Below are 18,607 nucleotides of genomic sequence, written 5' to 3' on the forward strand. Positions count from 1 at the left end.
CCTAATGGCGTGGACCATGGACCATGGTAAAAAAACCGACAAACAATCATCCTTTCATCTCCGGATTTCCAGACGTAGACAACCCGGCCCTGCGTACTTAGGCCTCCGGTCCTTCCCAGCACCAAATGTCCACCCCGGCTACAGACCCGCAAGCCACTGCGCGACAAAACACCTTCTGGGCAGCGCAGGTGACCCTCAGTCTCCAGGTTCCGGTACCTCAAAATGGCACACAAGCAAGCACCTGCTAACGGCCGAGGAGCTGGTTTCCGGCCCCCAGGGCTCGAGCCTATGGTTCCCATCCAACTTCTGTATCAGAGGCTAAGAGGCTGGCCATAGTCAAGGCGAGGTCTTCTTCTCTCCCACTGTTTCTGTCTGTGCAAATCGTATTATCAGCTCCACTCGTCAACTTTCCCCTGCACCTTCACACACGTAACGGGGTGAAAATGTGCCGTAACCAAGCGATCTCAAATTTATGCGAAATGAAGCGCAAAGTTAACCCCGAGGCTTCAAAAGGGAGTTGTACGCCGAGCTGGAATCTTTCCTGGGTTGAAATGGGCTTTCCTTGACACTTTTTGCGAGAGGATGTCTAACCCAGCCCATTGACAAACCGAGACTACAAGGACACGCAGAACCCGCGTAGTCTCTTCTAGGGTCCGGGCAGCATGAGGGACCTCGCTCCAACCTAGCAGGCCACCAAATTTCAGATTCGCCCGACCGACGCGATCACAAGTCACAGTGTTTGCGGGACTTGCAGCATGAAAAGATTCATCAACTTTGGGGACTAGACCGTTTTTCCCATTCCGGTATGGAGCTTCTTTTCTTTCTTTTACCTATGTGATCAGTCATTCGGTCATCTGTTCGTCATGCCTCCGATGGAATACGGCATGGCGCGGGGTTACGGAATCTCTGCATCTGGGACGAAAATGGCGGATTGAGCATTTTGTTGGTCCATGGGCTCACGACAACGATATCAATAACCAGTATGTCTCGTGGAAAACCGGAATGTAGGCATGGGCTTGAAGAACCTGAAAGGTCGAGACTCACCAGATGCGCTTTTTGTTTATTTATTTCCTTGCGTTACCTTACTCCGTCTACCCACCCAATAGCCGCTTTCGCAAATCCAAGAGCGCCTCTGCTGCAGCCGGATGAGTCTGCGCCATTTCCGAGAGGTATTGCAGAACTCTTTCCTCGGCTACACCCTGGGCACTCTGTGCCATCGACGACCCCAGCTTCAACGTCCCCATCTGCCCCGACACCATGTCCGGCCCCTGCCGCACCAGCTGCGGCCTGTGTTGGTCCATCTCCTGTGTCTGTTGAAACTGCGGCTGGCCCTGTTGTTGTTGTTGTTGTTGTTGTTGTTGTTGTTGTTGTTGTTGTTGTTGTTGTTGTTGTTGTTGTTGTTGTTGTTGTTGTTGCTGATGCAAAGGGTGCAGCCGTAGCGCGTACTGCTGTTGGCCGTGCGGCGTTTGCTGATACTGGTGGTGTCCCTGCTGACTCTGACCTCTGTTGGGCATTGAAGAGCCGTTCGCAAGCTCCATCTGCAGCAGACCGGCGGCGTACACAAAGTACGGGACAAAGGTCGGCGGACGGCGGAGGGAGAATATTGCCGCGTACGACTGGGCCAGCCCGAGGACGGCCTGTGCGGACTCGGCGCAGATGACGCGGGGCGAGATCGTGCCGTTCCGGAACACTAGGGATGGCTGGTCGAGAAGTGGGCGGAAAAGGACGCCAAGGGAGAAGTGGTAGAACATGCTGTTTCGTTGTGTGTCATAAGGCCGTTAGTTAGCTCGAGCTCCCGACTGTGTAAGCGTCTGTGCAAACTTTGCGACTAATCAACAACCTCTTTGACTCTTCCCGGAGCTCCTGCACAAAACATCCGCACTTCCAAAGCCAGCGAGGATGGTAGGACCTGGAACTTACTGGAGAAACAGGTTGAACGTTGTCCACCCAGAACCAACATGCACCAAAGCCAAAGCCGAATTGTACCACTCGAGGCACTTCTCGTATATATCCAGCACGAAGCTTGAGTCGTTGCCGGGCCCCATCATATTCATTCGCGAGCACGCCAGCGTTGTGATCTGCACCACGGCGTCGGAGAAGGTCGCGACTCTCTTGCCACTCGCCACTCGGCCGGGCGCCACCGGTGTCTGATATCCGCCGGGGCTCGCTGCCCTGGCACCACCCCCACCGCTCGTAGACAGGCCCGGGTGCAGTGCCGCCATCGGCTGTTGATGGCCCAACTTTGTGTGTTGTTGGTCGGGCCCTCCCTGGGACGGGCCCATCGATGTGGAGAGGGAGTCTCCGCGCTCAAACTGGCTCGAGGTGTGCCAGGCCAGAGAGCGCGACGCCCCTGGCTGGGAGTAGGTGACGAGGTCCAGCATACTTGAAAATGCGGAAAGAAGAAGTTAGCTGTTTGAATAAAGAGAATAGTCCGTCCCACTTGTACCCAGGAACAAGTGCCGTAAACTCTGGGACTTGAGCCGAGCTACTGCAATTTCTTTCTTTCGTTCTTTTTTTTCTTTTGCGTTCTTTTGTTGCCGCTTCCCTTCTTTCTATGTCCTGGGCAGAATGTAAACTTACCTGGTGAGACAGATAGCCCCAGCATATGTCTCGGCGCTAGCAGCAAGAAAGGTCCCGTCCTCGACCTTTGTACGCTCGCGGAGAGAGCTGATATCTCTCAGGCAGCGCTGGGCAAGTACGCGGGCCGAGGCCTCATTCCCGTTGCACGCCTCGCGCAGGGAGAGCAAGCCCAGCGCCTGGACGTCGGCCAGGCTCTTGCACTGCCTCTGCTCGGCAAGCAGCTTGTATCCCTGCTCAAAGTATAGCTTGCCCGGTAGCTCGTAGCCGCCTGGGTAAGGGTCCGCGGCCGTTGCGCCCGGGCCGGGGCTCGCGGTAGTCGACGTGGCGGCACCGCTACCGCCCGCCGCGCTGTCTAGGATTGGCGTGCTCCTGGTCGAGGCACCAAAGTCGTTGGTCGGGGTCTTGAGGGCGTCCACGGCGGCGGGGTTCTCCTGCAGCCTGCTGGTGACGGCGACGATGGCGCAGATCAGCGGCCAGGAGCAGTACTTGCCCTGCCGTCCGATGACAAAGTCGGCCGTGAAGGCCTCCCTGGTGATCATGGTCAGGGGCGGGCACTCCCAGGCGAACAGGAGGTCGAGGAGCTGCTCCATCATGGCGAGCGAGAAGGTGGTCGGCTGCCTCTTGGACGCGTCGAAGCCGCCGCCGATGTGGGGGTGGTGCGGATGCGGGGGCTGCAGCTGGGGCGGCGAAGGCACCGAGGGCGAGGCGGACGCCAGCGGGGACGACGCCGCCGAGCCGTGCGACAGGTGTATTTCGCCCCAGTGCCTCGGGAAGAATTGGGCGCCGCCGGCGGGCGGGGCCGCGATGCTGCTGCTGCTGCTGCTGCGGTTGCTGGGGATCGAGGCCCTGGCCTGGGCGGCGGGGAAGGCGGCCGAGACGGAGCCAGCGCGCGAAAAGGGCGAGGGGCTCCTCATCTCGGAGTCGTCGCGGTCCCCGTCGCGGCCGTCCTCGTACTCGCCCTCAGCATCCAGGTCTCCAAACTCCGAGTAGGCCCACCTTGCGGCCGAGGTCGAGGACGAGGCCCGACCGCCCAGGAGCTTGTTCTCGATCTGCTCCAGCGACTCGCCGCGCTGCAGCTGTTCGAGGACGGGGGCGCCCCGGGTCGGCGAGCGCAGGGCGTCGATGACGGTCTCTGCTGTGGCCTCGCGCTTCTTGAACTCGAGGATCTCGGACCGCAGCCCGTCCTTGGACGTCCACCGCGTCGGGCTGTACGTGCACTGGTCCTGCCTGGCACGGCAGTTGGAGCAGGGGGTGAGACCATCGCACTGGCTCCAGGGTCAGCAAGGGTCGCTCTGTGCACTGGGGTAGATTTTTGAGGAGGAACAAAAAGAGGACGACTGTGGTTTGTGCTGGTGTTGAGGGAGATGCGGAGGGCGCTGCAGAGAATGTGGAAATTTTTCACTGCCGTCGTCTCGGGCGGTGCCTTCCGCCTCTGTGCCACCCATCCTCGATCGCCCAAACTGCAAGGGCATAATTAATGAAATTATGTCCACCCGCTGTACACTTCCACAGCAAAGAGAGCACAAGAGTTCGCGTGTTGCTGGCTTGGAAGATGCTGTCTGCTTACCTTGCGCTTCTTCTTGCGGCAGCTACTGCACGCCTTGCCGGTGAGTATGCCTCTCCTCATCGCCGCCGAGAGCAGACGAGATAGGGAAAGGCAAAAATGAAGACAAAAAAGTATTTGTAACCCTAGGCTAACCCTTTGCCGGTTCTTACTAGGCGGCCGGGTTTTGAACTAGCCCGCGTGGCTGCTTTTTGTGCTAGTTATGCCGTTCTGGCGTTCTCGGGCCGGTCACACCTCTGGCGCTGTGTATCCTGGGGGCCTGTCCCGGTTGGTGTTGCTGGCAGGTAGGGTGGCAAGGGACTGGAAGAAGGTTGCGAGCACGACAGCAATCGGCAGGGTTCCAGACCATGTATGTAGGTGGTGTGGCTGTCTACCTGGTAGCTACCCAGTCTGGCGGCGTGTGGTGCGGGCGTCTCCCAGGGATGGGTGTGAAGAAGGTCGGTCTGGTCCGTCCGTCTGCCTGTTGGGATGCGTGCTGTGGCCGCTGGCCTGCCTGCTTTTTTTTTTTTGGCTCCTTGGGTCTCGCTCGCGCGTGGGCACGCGCACCACAACCCCCAGACTCGACCAGCAGCCCTGACCACTATCCACCGCTTTGGTCCCCCTCCATATGCCGGGCCGCCCGTCCATCGGTAGAGCGGCTGTCAACCACACCCAGTACAGCCAGCTCTAGATAGCTACTCACTTACTCGAGGGCACGACCCCTTTCTCCTCGTTGTCTTTTTCCTCCCTTATTTTTCGTCCAATCTCTCTGCTCCTTTCCTTTGCTTTTTGGTCCAGGGCCAGCAAGGCAGCCCCACATGATGATCCTGCTTCCTTCGCTCAAGTGCTTGCCTCCCGTGAGAGACACAGAGAATATATACTCGAGCTGTTGGGGCAACGAGCTTGATACTGTCTAATGGCTGCCTAGGGCCACTATCATCCAAGACCAAAGCCAAGGGTGGCCTTTTGAGCGGCAGAAACGTATCGTGGGTATCGTGGAGGCCTTTGTCTACGCTCCCACCGACGGCCCATTCCATAAATTTCGGCCAAATTCGAGGCGGGCGACGACACAAAGTTTGTCGGCCAGGCAGCAGAAGAGGATACTACACAGTACCGTCACTGGGCGCCCTGCCCACACAGCCGCGGGGCCCGAAGAAGCAACTACCAGGGGGATACGAGGCTCATTGGTCCGAATCATGCGCTACTCACCCTTCCACCCTCCCCAGACCGGATGGACCCTGAAAATCCAGCCCAGAAACAGGGAGAGGGGTGGGGGTCCAACCCTCCCATCACGATCCCCTTCCCTGGCTTGCCACCCTGTCACCCAAACTTCCGTGCTCCTACCTATGCCGCCCGACCGCACATGGGCGCCCCCAGTACCGAACCCACATAACCCACAAAAGCCGCGCACAGGGAAACCGGGAGCCTGTCGTGCCCAGCTCCGTATTCTGGAGACGCTGGCAGCAGGACCCCGGCGTCGGCGTTTGCTCTCGGAGCCTTCCTCGGGGATTTGGCCCAACCGGCCCAAAGGGGAAACACGGTTGCTCGACGCATCACATTCCTCGCCCGCAGAGGGTACATCCGGACGGGTCAGCATGGGGACGCTGTCGTGCGGCTTGTGGGCCATCCGTCTCTTTTCCTCCGTGGCCGGTGGCGTGGGTGGCCGGCATCGCTTGCGGTCTGGGCCCTGGTCGCCGGGACATGGCTCCGTTGGATATAGTTGGTCGGCCTAGAATCGTGATTTTGCTGTGGTGTATGCAAGACAGCGGTACACTGGGCGGCGGCTATCACATTCCTGCTCATCTTTTCTCTTGGCATCACAACACAGCTTCTGCGGGCATATATTGGGCTGAAAGAGCCCGACAAAGCAGTCGGAAGCAACCTGAATGCGCCCAGGGCCCCTGGGCCGTCTTCTTTTTCACTCTTTTTCACTCTTTTCTCGTGGCCTTGTCGTCTCAAACAGCCGCGCCACCATCGACCAGTGCCACCGCCCAACGGCTGGATACAGCTGATGGCCATGTGGCTGCCCAGGGGCGCCGGATCCCTGGGCGCGACTAGCAGGCATGGGAGATAAAAGTCAGGCTAAAAATACCCACACAAAAATGACAAGGCGTGTTGGTACAGTAGAGAGCGGAGCTCGCGGAGGGAGTTGAATCCCTACCAGGATTGTGGGCCCTTTCCAAGAGAGCCAAATGAAGCCCTAGCGCTAGCGCTCTATCAAGCATCAGTCACGTCATAATGACAACGGGCGAGCCTTTGCCGTGACGACTGTGTCTTTGGGACGGGATGGAACCAGGCGTCCCAGTCGTTCCAGTGCTGCGTGGAGCCTCCCACCCCCCGGCTTTTGCCCGGGTTCCTCGAGTCGGCCGGGGTGGCCGAGAGACAAGCACTGACAAGTCACAAAAGGGTGCCACCAGCGTATCATTCTTGCGCTCGTCAATCTCCTCAATGACTAGGCTTGGGGTCGCGGCATTGAAGAATTTTCCGCCCGCTTCCCTTGTCGGTTGCCAGGCGCCGATACCGCCCCATCAACTCTCCCCATAGCATGGCGCGCCCTTGGAGTAGCAGGCCAATCTCGATCACTTTGCGCCAAGGTACATAGGTACCTCCTTGGGAGGGCGTGGCAGCAGGCAACTCGAACTCACCAACCAGATTATCGTCCACAAACATCTCTAGGGCGCCCAACGGAATTCCCCGCCAATCACCCAAACATAGAGACTGGACCAAGGTTTTTGACAATGGACTCGGGCATGCGGAAAGTAAACGGAGCAACGTGGTAACGTCCAATCGGTGCCCTGATCAGGAGATTCAAACCCCAATCCGACCGGGGCGGCCAAGACGCATGTGCTCGGGTGGAAGGAGACATGGGATGGGTGCACTGAACGACTAGGAATGTCCATGCTAAATAGACGATTAAAGTGCAAGCTAACCTCCTTGCAGAATCCATGTGGAAACTCACATGCAATCTTAATCAGACATTCTACTTACGGCTGGGGGTGATGGAGAAGTATTCCTAATAGACACGCTACTATCCCATCGGCAAGACTTGAGGCAAACGGGGCTGCCACACACACAGCTACCTGTCTGCCAGCAGCGGGCTCAGCCACCAGTATTCTGTCCCCAAGTGCTTCGCGAGTCCTTGTTACGACACGAACAGCTGCCACCCTCGGACTGAGGTAGCATCTGGCAGCTCAGGAACGGGTGTTTCCACCGAATACGGCAAAGCATGCGGTACTACCTATACGTCTGCCTCTTATTAGCGAGCGGTCGTTCCCGGGGAACGGTTCCGAGTTTGGATTGAACGCCGATCGTCTGGGAACGAAGGAGCGCAGCGGTACGGCGGCGACGGGGTGCCGTTTGGGGCCTTCATCAAGCAGAAAAGGAAATTCACCCCACGACAGCAGGACCGGCAAGTTGGAGAAGAACGCGTAGGGCGTACGAGGCACGTCTCGTAGGGCGGGTTAGAAGTGCCGCCGCGCGCCGAACGGAGATGGAGAGCTGGAGCCGAGGGAGCGTTGGGGTCTCGGGGAGATGTCCAAGCAGCGGCCAAAAAGGGAGTTTGAGGGAGCGGTCGACTTGAGGTCGATAGGGCAAGACATTGGCACTCGGGAGTCGAACAGCTGCCGGGAATCGAATCGAATCCCAGGATACCCCAAGGACGGAAATGCTGAGGAAACAAGGACGGTGCAGAAGGGAGGCGGCCACGCTGGCAGCACATAGCATTAAAATTATGGCCAGGCCACCACTACCACTCGTCGTGTGGTGGCGCGCCATGGTGTGACCACAGCTCTCGGCAAAATAATCTGGGCTCCACATGCCAGGGTGAAAATTTCGTGTCTAGAGTCGTGACGTCATAGGCCTAGGGTCCTACAAGCTCGGGCCGCTGGCGCCTGCACGGGCAGCTTGGACGATGCGACCCAAGCTCCCAGGAAGCTCCCAGGCTCCTTCCTCCCAGCAGACACGCACACACGGCAGCAGAAGGAGCTGACTCGGACACAGACACGGCCACACGGCTCAAACCCCCAGCAAACAGACCAGACCCTTTGCTGCTCGCGTACTCCCGCTGTCGACCTCCCTGAGCCCATGCTTGAGTCACATTGCCGATTCGACGCACGCTAGCTCAAACCATCCGAAACCTCCAGTTGTTGCTGCCCAACAAGCGGAGGCGGGCGTGAGCGCACGGGTGCATCATGATTCTGTGGCACACACGTCATGGTGGCGTCCTTGTGCGCCCGCCCCAATCTCGAGGTGGCTGCCGTGGCACGGCACCACAGGTGGCTTGCATGGAGCGCACCTGCCTGTGAAAAGCAGTCGCCCGGAGCAAACGCTCAGCTCAGCGGCTCGCCTGCCAAGCCAGGACGGCATCATCATGCCCTCGCCAGCATGACGCGCCTTTCCGCCTTTCCCACCCTTCCACTGCCTAGGTGCCCAGTGCCCGCCCAGGTTTGGCCGCCCAAAAGAAGTGTGGAAGCCGCTAGCTAGAAGTCGAGCATTGCGAGGAGGAGGCGCGAGAGAGTCCAGAGGCGGCCATCTTCTAGACCGCACAGCCGCTTGCAAAACGCACGCACGGCGCGGCGACCGCCTGCTATCACACGCGCAGTAGCGCCTACGCTGATTGGGCGGCGGCCGCCCTTGACATTCCGCAGATCCCGCCTGTCTATGACGCCCTCCAAGTGTCCTCATTCGCGGCCGCGTGCCTTAGTTGCAGATCTCGGCGCTGTGGGTGCCGACTGCTGCGAGCAGGGGTCCTTCCGGGCCATGCTGGAATCGGCGATGGTGACATCAACGACTTGTCCTGTCTGTGCCTTGTGCTTTGTTGTACCTACCTCTCCAGCTAGCTTGGCCGTAGGGCGAATGCGTATAATAGGAACACCAGTCGTCCGCTCTGCCGGGAGAGATCTGCTGCTTGTCCATCATCCAAACTACATCACAAACAAGATCCATCCACAGCTTCCATTATCTTTTTGAAGTCTTCCACCCCCTCCCTAGCAGTCTACCATCTAGACTCGCTCTCCACTAGTCAGCCGCTAGCTAGCAGACCCGCCCGGCTCTTCGTGCATCGTGCCGATCCGGAATCAGCCCCTGCCACTGACAGCTGGAGCCCGCACCACCCACCCAATCCTTCGCCAAGCACAACAACCACCACCACCCGGCACAATGGTCCACTCGCGCGGAGCCGGCATCCTCACGCCGCTGCTGCTCGTCAGCAACCTCATCATAATCGTCTCGTCGCTCATCGTGCTCGGCATCACGGCCTGGTTCATCGACCTGCTCAAGAGCAGCGGCGGCCGCCACCTGACGTACCTCATTGTCGTGGCGACACTGACGCTGCTCGTCTACCCGGTCGCCCTGCTGCTGTCGCGCTCCGACGCGCGCCGCGGATTCCTGCACCCGCTCAACCTCGTCTTCTCGTACCTGTGGCTCGCCGCCTTCGTCGTCGCCACGGACGGCTACGCCGACACCATGTGCCTGGGCGCCGTCTCGGGCCCCTTTGGCCGCTGCGCCTACAAGCACACCGTCATGGCCTTCAGCTTCCTCGCCTTCTTCTTCTCCGCCATCAACGTCCTGGCCGACGGCCACGCCACCACCCGCGCCGTCGGCGACCCCGTCGTCGGCTCCAAGCACCGCCACTCGGCCGACAACCGCGGCGCCGTAGTCTAAGCTGGCACGAGGCACAAGGCTCGCGAGCGGTCCGGGGTGGCTTGGCAGCCAAACATGTCTTGACAACTGAGCCGCGCCTGCTTGACACCAAGGCAAAATCTCCCTTCAGTTCCAAGTTTGTCCATCCGGCGCGTCTGTTTTTGATGGGTGGGGTCCTTGACTGATTGGGGAGGTTAATACTTCATTGGCTGGGAATGTGATTTTTTCTTTTGTGGTTGGCATCTTGGTCAAACCCCCCACCCCCACAAGTGATTCCCCTCGCGACTAATTATTCCCTGTATGGAAATTTGTCTATCAGGAGATTATACCACGATCATGAGTTACGATCCCTCGTTGCTAGTCATTATCTAATTTATCATTCGAAGTTTATCTCCTGTCCTCGTTCGTCCTGTCCGTTTGAGACCTGACGGGCACAATCATGGGCCCCGAACACCAGCTATCCTGTCAATTTGCGGCTCGATCGGGAGGGCCGTTGACCTTGTGGCTGCAAACCTTACTCCTTTTCACCATGACCTTGGCAGCCCACCAATGAGGTCGTTTATAGTTGCCCACCTGGGTAGTTGATATCAACGAAAGCTAGAGATATTTTCCCCATCCCAGCTGCGCCGCAAAGCCTTGCGTTTTACATTAGAAGCTGCAGCGCCTATAGACCATTTCCCCATTTATCGGACTCGAAACGCCACCCGTAGAAATGACACGCGCACGATGGTGAGCGGCCCGAACCGACCGCCCAGTTTGGTCTTCGTCGCAGACATCCCCAGGGAGCGTGCCAACAACGTCGGGCTTGCGATGGAACCCGAGATTTCCCAGCGTCGCGACACGTCGTACCTAGTATGGCCGGGTTCAGCCCGTGGCGATTCCTGGCCTGCTCCATGGGTATGTTTCTTCTCCGCGGACGGTGGGCAAGCTGCGTCCTGCTCTCCGTTAAAGGAAAGCATCGTCCTTTCTTTGCGGAGCGGCACATGGCTCGGGTCATCTTTTCTTTTTTTTCTCTCTCTTGAGTTCTCGGGCCGGCATACCCTGGCGCAGATACTTATTTTGACTACACGGGCGAGAAGAGTGAGGGGCGCCACCGCGCTTGTCCCCCTCGCTCGCCGGCAGGCCTAGAGCTGTGCCGTGCCAGGTATCCGGCCCCGCTGCTGCGACGCTGCATGTGCCTCCATCCGACCAGCCACGATGGTCTTGGCAACGGCGGGCTGGCCGTGTCTCAGGGTTGGCCGTTAGCTGCCTCCCCTGGCTGGATGCATGCACAGTCGCGTATTCGCCAGGGATCAGAACATGTGTTCCCCGAAAAGCTCGGCATGGTGAGCAACCCTCCTGACCGTTGCTCCATCATGCCCAGTGCCTAGGTGGCCTGCTGGGGCGAGGTATTGGGCTACTTACTGTCAGCCAGTCGGCTCCCGCCAGGCTCGGGCCAAGGGGAGCGCCCAGTCACGCTAGGTAGGTAATGAGCAGGTCGTGGAACAGTACAAGGTTTGGTGTTTTTGGTTCTTCAAATTGCCCGCCCCATCAAGCGTCCATTTCAAAAAATGGGAAGAAATGGGGAAAAATGCCTCAGCATATTCTGGACGGGAGAGAGACCACAACAGTCCAGACTCGCGCACGTACAGTATACCTGCTGAATTGGACCGGCTTGAGAGGGTAGAAGCGGGGAGGGGGCACCCCCGCTCTACGGTGTTGACACTTCCTGTGCCGGCCGGCTGACAATCGGTTAAGCGAGGGGCGTTTGAAGAAGAAAAAATAAGAACCCACGGCCAGCGGCGCAGCAACGACACGACGGGGCACCCGGGGCTGTGTACCCCCCGCGACCCCCGGAGGTAAAGGCCAACAGATCCTCGTGCCCCCTGTCTCCTTCATCCGTTCTGCCGTTCCTGCCTTTGGGTGTTTACCCTATCTTGCCGCGGGAAAAAAAAAACACCAAAAATGTGGCCCTGCAGACAAGCGTCAGGTTTTAGGCGCCACGACAGCATTCTAGCGCGCAGCCATATCGTCTCCCCCAAGTTCTCATTATTTGCTGCTTCCTCTGATTCTTTCACGAAGCAGTGTGCCCTTCCACACGAACGCGTCAGATCCGTACTTTCAAACATGGCAGTACTTTCTCGTGGGCTTGAACCTACTAGTTCTGTCCGGCAAGCAGCGACTCTGCCGGACACCCGCGATAGAAGCCCAAAGACTAGCTTGTTATCATCTAGTGCTCTTGGTGCCCCGAGAATACCCCTTACTTCCACCAGAGCAAAGAAAGGCTAACTACCAGATACTTCCTATTATCCCGTTCGCCTCGTAAGAAAACAAAAACAACATGCTCGATCGGATTCCCGCACAGTCGATCCAGTCGGGGGAAACGAGCGACCTCAACCAAACAAGCTTGAGTCACCGCGATCCGTGGCTTTGAAAAGAGAAGGGAGAACAGCAAAAACCGAGGGAACCATACCAACCTCCTATCGCAACTCCTTGGAGCCTATAAATCGCGAACTATCCTGAGAGACGAGGCCAGAGATGGGGAGTCTGGGCTCGCTCGAGGGAGGCCAGAGAGCATGGTTTCCGGATTTCGCGACTCATCGAAAACGGCCAACATTTTGGTCATCGTACGACCGGCCGGGCCTCGACCATTTTTCCTCTCGACCCTCCCACTCGCAGCCTCTGCGCCGTCTCCCGGCTCCTTCCCTTATCCTAGACGAGATCAGACGGCCCAGATCTACGTAGTGCGACGGCTGTTGCCGCACCCGCTCCTTGAAGTGAGGTCCCCGTCGATCTCGTAGTCAAAGCAAAGAAAGATACTCGGGGGATGGAAAAAGTCGGGGGTTCCCGCGTCCTCTGTTTGGTATCTTCTTCGAAGAGAAAGGGAGGGCAAAGAGGAGAGAGCTCGGTTCTCCCTCTCTGCCTCTTTGGCAAAACCCATGCTCGATGCTCTTTGAAAATGGCAATACCCTTTTGCTAGCCGCGCACATTGGCGCAGGTTGCCCCCGACTTGTGATTTTCCGCAAATACCATCTATGTTATGAAAGGCAGTTCTCTCAATGTGCCCTTGCGAGGCTTGGCCCCGAGGCTCCCCAGCCCCGTCTTCTCCCCCCTCCCGCTGACGCGGCCTTCATAGGTAGTCTCTAGATCTCGTCGCCGCGCCTTTGTGATCTATCACACGAAAGCAGTGGAGGCTACACCCACCCCCTTTTCAGTAGACAGGGCGCGACACTAGCTAGAAAAACCAGCATGCAGCACCCTCGGTGACGCCAAAATGTGACTGACCACCGACCGTGCGCGTGCAATCACTCCAGGCTCAGGGGTTTCGCACCCTTACGCCCCCCAAGCCTCACCGGTGTATGCTATGATCCTCAACAGTGCCTGTATTCCCTCAACTAAGGCACTTGCGCACTTGGGTCGGTGCCTACGTTGGAAGGTACCTATGCCTAGTAGGCACCTACTAGTACGGATGTGCGCAGGGGGCTCACGGCCTGGCCCGCTTGTGGGTACTGCAGCATAGGCCGTGCAGTCTCTGGCCGGTTCCACAAGCCAAGCCACCACCACAGAAACCTATTGAAGTTAATTGGCCTAGAACTTTGTGTTTCACCCAACGTCATGCCTGGTCGTGGGTTAATGACGTGTCCCTGCAACCCACGGCCGCCGTTTTCCCGTGTCGCTTTTAAGCTTTCTTTTCAGCAGCGCATGACGCGAGCGGTCCGATTTGGGACGGCGCAGCCTCCATGTCAACCCCCGGGAGGGATCCCAGGTTCGCGCTTGGTGATGACTACAGAGGTTGGTACGGGGCATGTCAATCGAATCCAACAGCGTAGCTAGGTAGGAGCTGATGATAAAAACTAGGTACCTACTACGGTATGTGTCGAGCTCCGAGGAATATTCTTGTATACAATGCCAAATTTAATGCCGTATATGTTCTATCCTTTGCAAACGCCAAACGACCACCGGGATTCAACATGCTTTGCACTATGCCTGCTGGCGTTCAAGCTCGTACCAAGGTGTCTACTACGGCCACCAGCAGCACCATCAACCACGACGCAGAGGAGGCCGGCCAGGCTGCTGGGTAAGTGCGTGACAACGTGAATGGGACTGCCAAGAGAAGCAGCGGGTAGGGAGAGGGCCCGCTGGGCGAGAAACTATGTCAGGACATCTCGAGATACTCGGACGGCACCTGCGGCCAAGCGTCGACACCGTCCTGGATTACCATGGCCATGCCACCTTCGAGATGGGCCTGGATGTGGCAGTGCATCAGCCACGGCCCCGGATCGGACGAGTGGTAGCGGACGGCGATCCAGGCGGGCTGGCCGACGGCAACCAGGCTCTGGAAGGTATCGCGCTTGGGCGGGTTCTGCAGGTTGAAGCTCTGGGGGCGGGCCGGGGCGGCCTTGGCGACCGAATTCCACGTAAAGTTGCCCTGACCCTGGCCGATCAGGTACATGTGCGTGCCGTGCTTGTGGACGGGGTGCGGCGGCATGGGGAAGATGGCCGACTCGAAGACGAGGTCGATCCACGTGTTGTTCTGCGTCGAGATGGTCACGTCGTTCTCGTCCTTGGTTTGCGGCGGCCCGAACAGGATGGGCGTCGGCGCTTCGTCGGCCGAGGCCGGGTAGATGGTGCCGTTGAGAGCCCATTTGTATGCTGCTCCGTCGTGCCGCATGCTGAGCTTGAACGTCTACGCCACGTTCTGGGAGATGGGCTCGGCTGGGTAGTCGCGTTGCGCCTGCTGGCTGAAGTAGTTGACGTTGCGCGAGGCTGCGGCGCCCGCGTCGTTGATGTACGGCGTAGAGGTGGGCGACACTGCCGGCTGCGTCGGAGCCGGAACTGGCGGCGCCTGTTGTATCCTGAGCTTTTGCTTGCCGCCTGTCTCGCCGCCATCTTCATCATCCCCATAGTCATCGCCCCGGGTAACCACGCGCGTCGGACTGCTGCTGTTGGCGGCTTGGACGCGCATGGTGGCCATGCCCGACATCAGCTGCGGCATGGCGGCAGACGCGACGCGGATTGCAAAGTCCCCAGCGCGGTCTGCCTTGATCAGAACCGAGTAGCGGTCGCCGTTGGCAACGCTGATGGCCTGGACGAGCTGCGGCTGAATGTATCCTCCGTCCACAGCGTACACGTACATGGGATGCTCGTCGATGGAGACAATGCCGGTAGGATCCTGAGTCACCTGGATGACTGCCAGCTCGCCATTTGTCGGCTTGCAATTGTCGAAAATGTCTGCTGGAATGGCGGACAGGTTGACCTGCAGACCGGGAGAGAGACCTGCCGCCACCGACCGGGCGGGGAGGCATCCCTTGTCCGTCAACTGGTTATCTCCGTCACGCTGCAAAAAGACGCGCTGGATTCCTGTTGTAAGCTGGTTGATCTTGGTGCACGACCAGCAGTTCTCTTGGCCCTTGCCGTTGATCAGGATGGGGCCGTAAAGGCCGTCGTCGATCTGGCCGCGGGAGTGGGCGTGATACCAGTAGCTCCCATACTGATCCGCCTTCCACTTGTGGGTAAAACTCTTTCCCGGCTGGATGTAACGCTGCGTCAAGCCGGGGACGCCATCCGACCATGGTGTTCCGATTTGCGTGATGCCTAAGAGAGCGTTCATTGTCAGTTCGCTCTTGAATCCATGTTCTGCTACGAGATAACACGGAAAGACGGGATCGCCTACCATGGAAATGTATTGTGGTGTTCATGGGCATGCCGTTCGTCACCACGACCTCGACATTGTCGCCCTGGTTGGCTTCAATTAGGGGACCCGGGAACTGCCCGTCGACGAAAGCCATCTCTCGCTTGAAACCATCAGGAGACCCCTTGTCCCAGGTGATGGTGTACTTGTATCGTCTTGGCGCATCTCCGACATCATCGAGCCCTGCGACGAGGAGTGGGAGGGCAAGCGGCAAAGCCTAGCGAAGGGCCGCAAAGCCCGGGGAGAGGTGCATGACGAATACTCTCTTGCTTGGGTCTCCTGCGCTTCTTGTTGGCTGAAGAACGGCTTAGCTCTGGGCAAAAGCCGTGTCGGTCGATCAGCCGGGAGACGAGCAGCAAGTAGCGACAGGGCGGAGACTGGCGTCAAAATGTCAAGACCTCAGTCCCGACTGGGAAAGGGCGTAATAAATATGACGGCTATCATCTCGACTTGCCCTCCAAGTCGGCGAATGGCCCCAAAGCTGCAGCAGTGACACGACGCAGACCAAGAGCATGCTTCTGCGGCCAGCACTTGACAAGATAGGAACGTCACTAATGTGAAATCTTTGGTCGCCTCCATGGCGCGTTCCTCGACCGACAACTGCCCGAAGCCTGCGGATTTCAGGTGGCGCCTCGGTCGACCATCCTTCGTGATAGATGACTTGCATTCAAGGTGGACAGGGAGGCCCGGTCGGGAGTTGACGCGGCTCTCAGCCGAGGAAAAGAAGGCAGGAGCAGCGACAGACCTCGCAGTGGCTTGGAAGTGCCAAGCGGCCGAGTTAGCCGGAACGGCAACTGACAGGGGACACGCAGGGCTCGAAGCTTCGAGCGTTGCCACCTTGGAACGCTCGCCAGGCGAACTAGCAAATGGGCACAAGGGATCGAGTCCCGAGGATGCACTCGGGGATGCACAGTTAGGACGACGTCGTGTCCTCTGATGATTTTGAAGCAACATCGAGCCAGGGCAACGGCAGGTCGGGCACATGGCTGGCTGGGCGCGTCCTTTGGGCAAGGCGCCGAATGCTAGGGTCATGAAACGGGACGAAAAAGGACGAAAATAACGCGCGTGATGGGTGTTTGGATGGAGGATGCCACAGCCTCCCAACCCGAAGCACATGGGGTCAGTAATGGGTTGGAAAAGGGTTGGCAAGCCAGCCCTAGCGACAAATGTGCCAAAGGAAATATCAGGGGACTCCACCACGGAGGGCTAGAGTGAAGGGGGCCGGGGAAACATGGTAGTTTGGCCCATCCATCAACTCGCGGCGGGGCGTGTCAGTCGTATGCTCAACACGGGACTGTCCATGACGCCTGACAGCGCTTCGCGACGCAAAAGGCATGATGTAGGATGCATTACGTTTGATAGCGGGACGTGGGGGGCATTCGCGAGGGTCAAAGGGCCGGCCCAGATGATCCGAAGAGGTCTCAGTGAGCGGTCCCGGATCAAATGCTCCTTGAGCAGGTCGTAGAGGCGGACGGAGGCGACAATCCACGCAAGTCGACGAGCAATGAAATGGCATTTTGCGCAAGCGGGGGCGAGAGCAATGGATCAGAAGCAAGGGAAAAAGAACGGAAGCCAGAGCCGTCGGTGGCAGCGCCGACGAGCCTGCGCTGCCGAGGCCGAGCGTGCACCGCGCACGGCGAAAGAGCGCATCTTAGCCGCGTCCTGCTGCTGACGACACCAGATACCCGTTGGCCATTGCGATCGAGTTTCAAGTGAGTGGCGGGTGGCGCATCTGTAGAGGCCTTGAGAGAAACAACGAGGACCTTCGACGGGGCCTGCATGTGAAGGCAGAGGAGGGAGCATCAAGACGCTGGTGATGGAGGCTCAAGTCGTGACCCCCACCAGTCACCAGCCACAGTGGAGTCGGGTCCACTTCAGGTCCCACCTGTACTCGGAAGCTGGCTGAAAGCCCAGAGAACTGACCAATTGCCGGCCGCTTGCGGGTCCCTCCTCCCAGGCCCACTTGAATCCCGGTGACATCTTGACCATGAATCGTCTTCGACGTCATCCCTTCAACCCCGGCTGCCGTTACAGACAAGTCGACAACAAGGATGCCATAATCCAAGGATGGAAAGGCCAAACATGACGAGGCTGTGGGATATTGGGCGCCGCCCAGTGGCTGGGGGGCCTCCATCGCAGTGGATGCTGGATGCCCATGTCCTGCGAAAACACCAGCTGCCACAGACGTTGGACTCTCCAAGCGGAAATCCTTGGCCCTCTCCGTCGCACCAGTGCGGAATGACCGTTTGCCTCGGGGAATCGTGTGCCGTTCTCGCTCGCCGGAGCCGCATGTGGCACCCTCTGCCGCGCTCCCCATAGTATGGGCACGCGGTCGTAGTGCTCGTAGTTCCGATAGTGTCTGTCAGATCTGGATGCCATTACCGACATAACCACAAGGTGCGAGCTAGACATATTCTAGAGATAATGCCGGACACGAATCGCGCGATATGCCCTCGTCCATGCCCCTAGCTCACATGCAAGGGACTCTTCGCTGCCCGGTGATCTCTGCCCCTACCAGCATCGCGCCATCGCAGCCAGGAGCCATCGGCAAAGATTATTACTGTTTACATCACTGCCATCACCGCCACGACACTTGCTATGGGGGCCGTGTGCTTGAGGGCCCGTGATCCGCTCTTACGGTAGACTGACTAATCTGATGGCTGGCCGGTTTTGAGAAGTCGTGGCCAAGGTTGACGGGCGATGCAAACATGGACACAAGGTTTGGCGAGAAATGGGAAAGGCTTTCCCGATTTTCTTTGTAAGCACCTTCGCTCCGGTGGGATGAAAGATAGAATGGGTGTTTTGCTGGGTCACGCCCTGGAACGCCGCGGCAGCCGGGCTCTTTGAGCCGCGGGGTTCTGGCTGTCCTTATCTAATAGTTCTTGGTCGCTTCTTTTTTGGGTTTGGGTTTGTATATAGACGATAGCCGCGGTCTTTCAAATCCCCCCACCCAACGCCAGGTCGGTGCTCAGCACCACTACAAGCACTTCCATTCTTTTCTTGGCCGCCCCTGTTCAACTGTGCCGTTCTGGATATTGGGCGATTTGCAGGCTAATATTAAATCATTTTTGCCAACATCCTCATCGTCGTCATCGGGTCGGCTTTCGTGACGCGCCCCTGCTGTACAGGACCCGCACCGTTGAGCAAGATGGCCCTATCGAGGCATGGCCCCA

At 58.5% G+C, this 18,607-nt stretch overlaps 5 protein-coding genes across 5 annotated transcripts; 3 read left to right on the plus strand and 2 right to left on the minus strand.

The window, feature by feature from the left end:
- Positions 1-11: 11 nt before the first annotated feature.
- Positions 12-5,183, minus strand: GGTG_13166 (hypothetical protein). The gene is made up of 4 exons (XM_009231069.1): positions 4,148-5,183; positions 2,581-3,845; positions 1,921-2,382; positions 12-1,752 (listed from the first exon to the last, which is right to left on the minus strand). Exons 1-4 carry the CDS (start codon positions 4,205-4,207, stop codon positions 1,092-1,094), a joined length of 2,448 nt encoding a protein of 815 aa, XP_009229333.1. The 5' UTR covers positions 4,208-5,183; the 3' UTR covers positions 12-1,091.
- A 1,563-nt stretch (positions 5,184-6,746) lies between these two features.
- GGTG_13167 (hypothetical protein) lies at positions 6,747-7,997 on the plus strand. Its single transcript, XM_009231070.1, has one exon. It carries the CDS (start codon positions 7,655-7,657, stop codon positions 7,841-7,843), a length of 189 nt encoding a protein of 62 aa, XP_009229334.1. The 5' UTR covers positions 6,747-7,654; the 3' UTR covers positions 7,844-7,997.
- A 1,003-nt stretch (positions 7,998-9,000) lies between these two features.
- GGTG_13168 (hypothetical protein) lies at positions 9,001-10,378 on the plus strand. The gene has a single exon (XM_009231071.1). The coding sequence runs from the start codon at positions 9,281-9,283 to the stop codon at positions 9,782-9,784; it is 504 nt and encodes a 167-aa protein (XP_009229335.1). The 5' UTR covers positions 9,001-9,280; the 3' UTR covers positions 9,785-10,378.
- Positions 10,379-10,489: 111 nt separating this feature from the next.
- Positions 10,490-11,133, plus strand: GGTG_13169 (hypothetical protein; the record flags this gene model as incomplete). Its single annotated transcript, XM_009231072.1, has 2 exons — positions 10,490-10,660; positions 10,843-11,133. 2 exons carry the CDS (start codon positions 10,490-10,492, stop codon positions 11,131-11,133), a joined length of 462 nt encoding a protein of 153 aa, XP_009229336.1.
- Positions 11,134-13,898: 2,765 nt separating this feature from the next.
- Positions 13,899-15,659, minus strand: GGTG_13170 (laccase-1; the record flags this gene model as incomplete). Its single annotated transcript, XM_009231073.1, has 3 exons — positions 15,417-15,659; positions 14,499-15,337; positions 13,899-14,429 (listed from the first exon to the last, which is right to left on the minus strand). Exons 1-3 carry the CDS (start codon positions 15,529-15,531, stop codon positions 13,899-13,901), a joined length of 1,485 nt encoding a protein of 494 aa, XP_009229337.1. The 5' UTR covers positions 15,532-15,659.
- Positions 15,660-18,607: the final 2,948 nt, after the last annotated feature.

The sequence above is a fragment of the Gaeumannomyces tritici genome (genome assembly GCF_000145635.1).
Source record: "Gaeumannomyces tritici R3-111a-1 unplaced genomic scaffold supercont2.10, whole genome shotgun sequence".
In the NCBI taxonomy this organism is placed as follows: Eukaryota; Fungi; Ascomycota; class Sordariomycetes; order Magnaporthales; family Magnaporthaceae; genus Gaeumannomyces; species Gaeumannomyces tritici.

Bases quoted from the DNA above. Each gene is read 5' to 3' on its own strand.
- GGTG_13167 (XM_009231070.1), top strand. From the start codon at position 7,655: ATGTCCAAGCAGCGGCCAAAAAGGGAGTTTGAGGGAGCGGTCGACTTG.
- GGTG_13166 (XM_009231069.1), bottom strand. From the start codon at position 4,207: ATGAGGAGAGGCATACTCACCGGCAAGGCGTGCAGTAGCTGCCGCAAG. The intron at 2,383-2,580 runs GTAAGTTTACAT...CGCATTTTCAAG, and splicing joins GGGGCTATCTGTCTCACCAG to TATGCTGGACCTCGTCACCT. The intron at 1,753-1,920 runs GTAAGTTCCAGG...ACAACGAAACAG, and splicing joins ACGTTCAACCTGTTTCTCCA to CATGTTCTACCACTTCTCCC.
- GGTG_13168 (XM_009231071.1), top strand. From the start codon at position 9,281: ATGGTCCACTCGCGCGGAGCCGGCATCCTCACGCCGCTGCTGCTCGTC.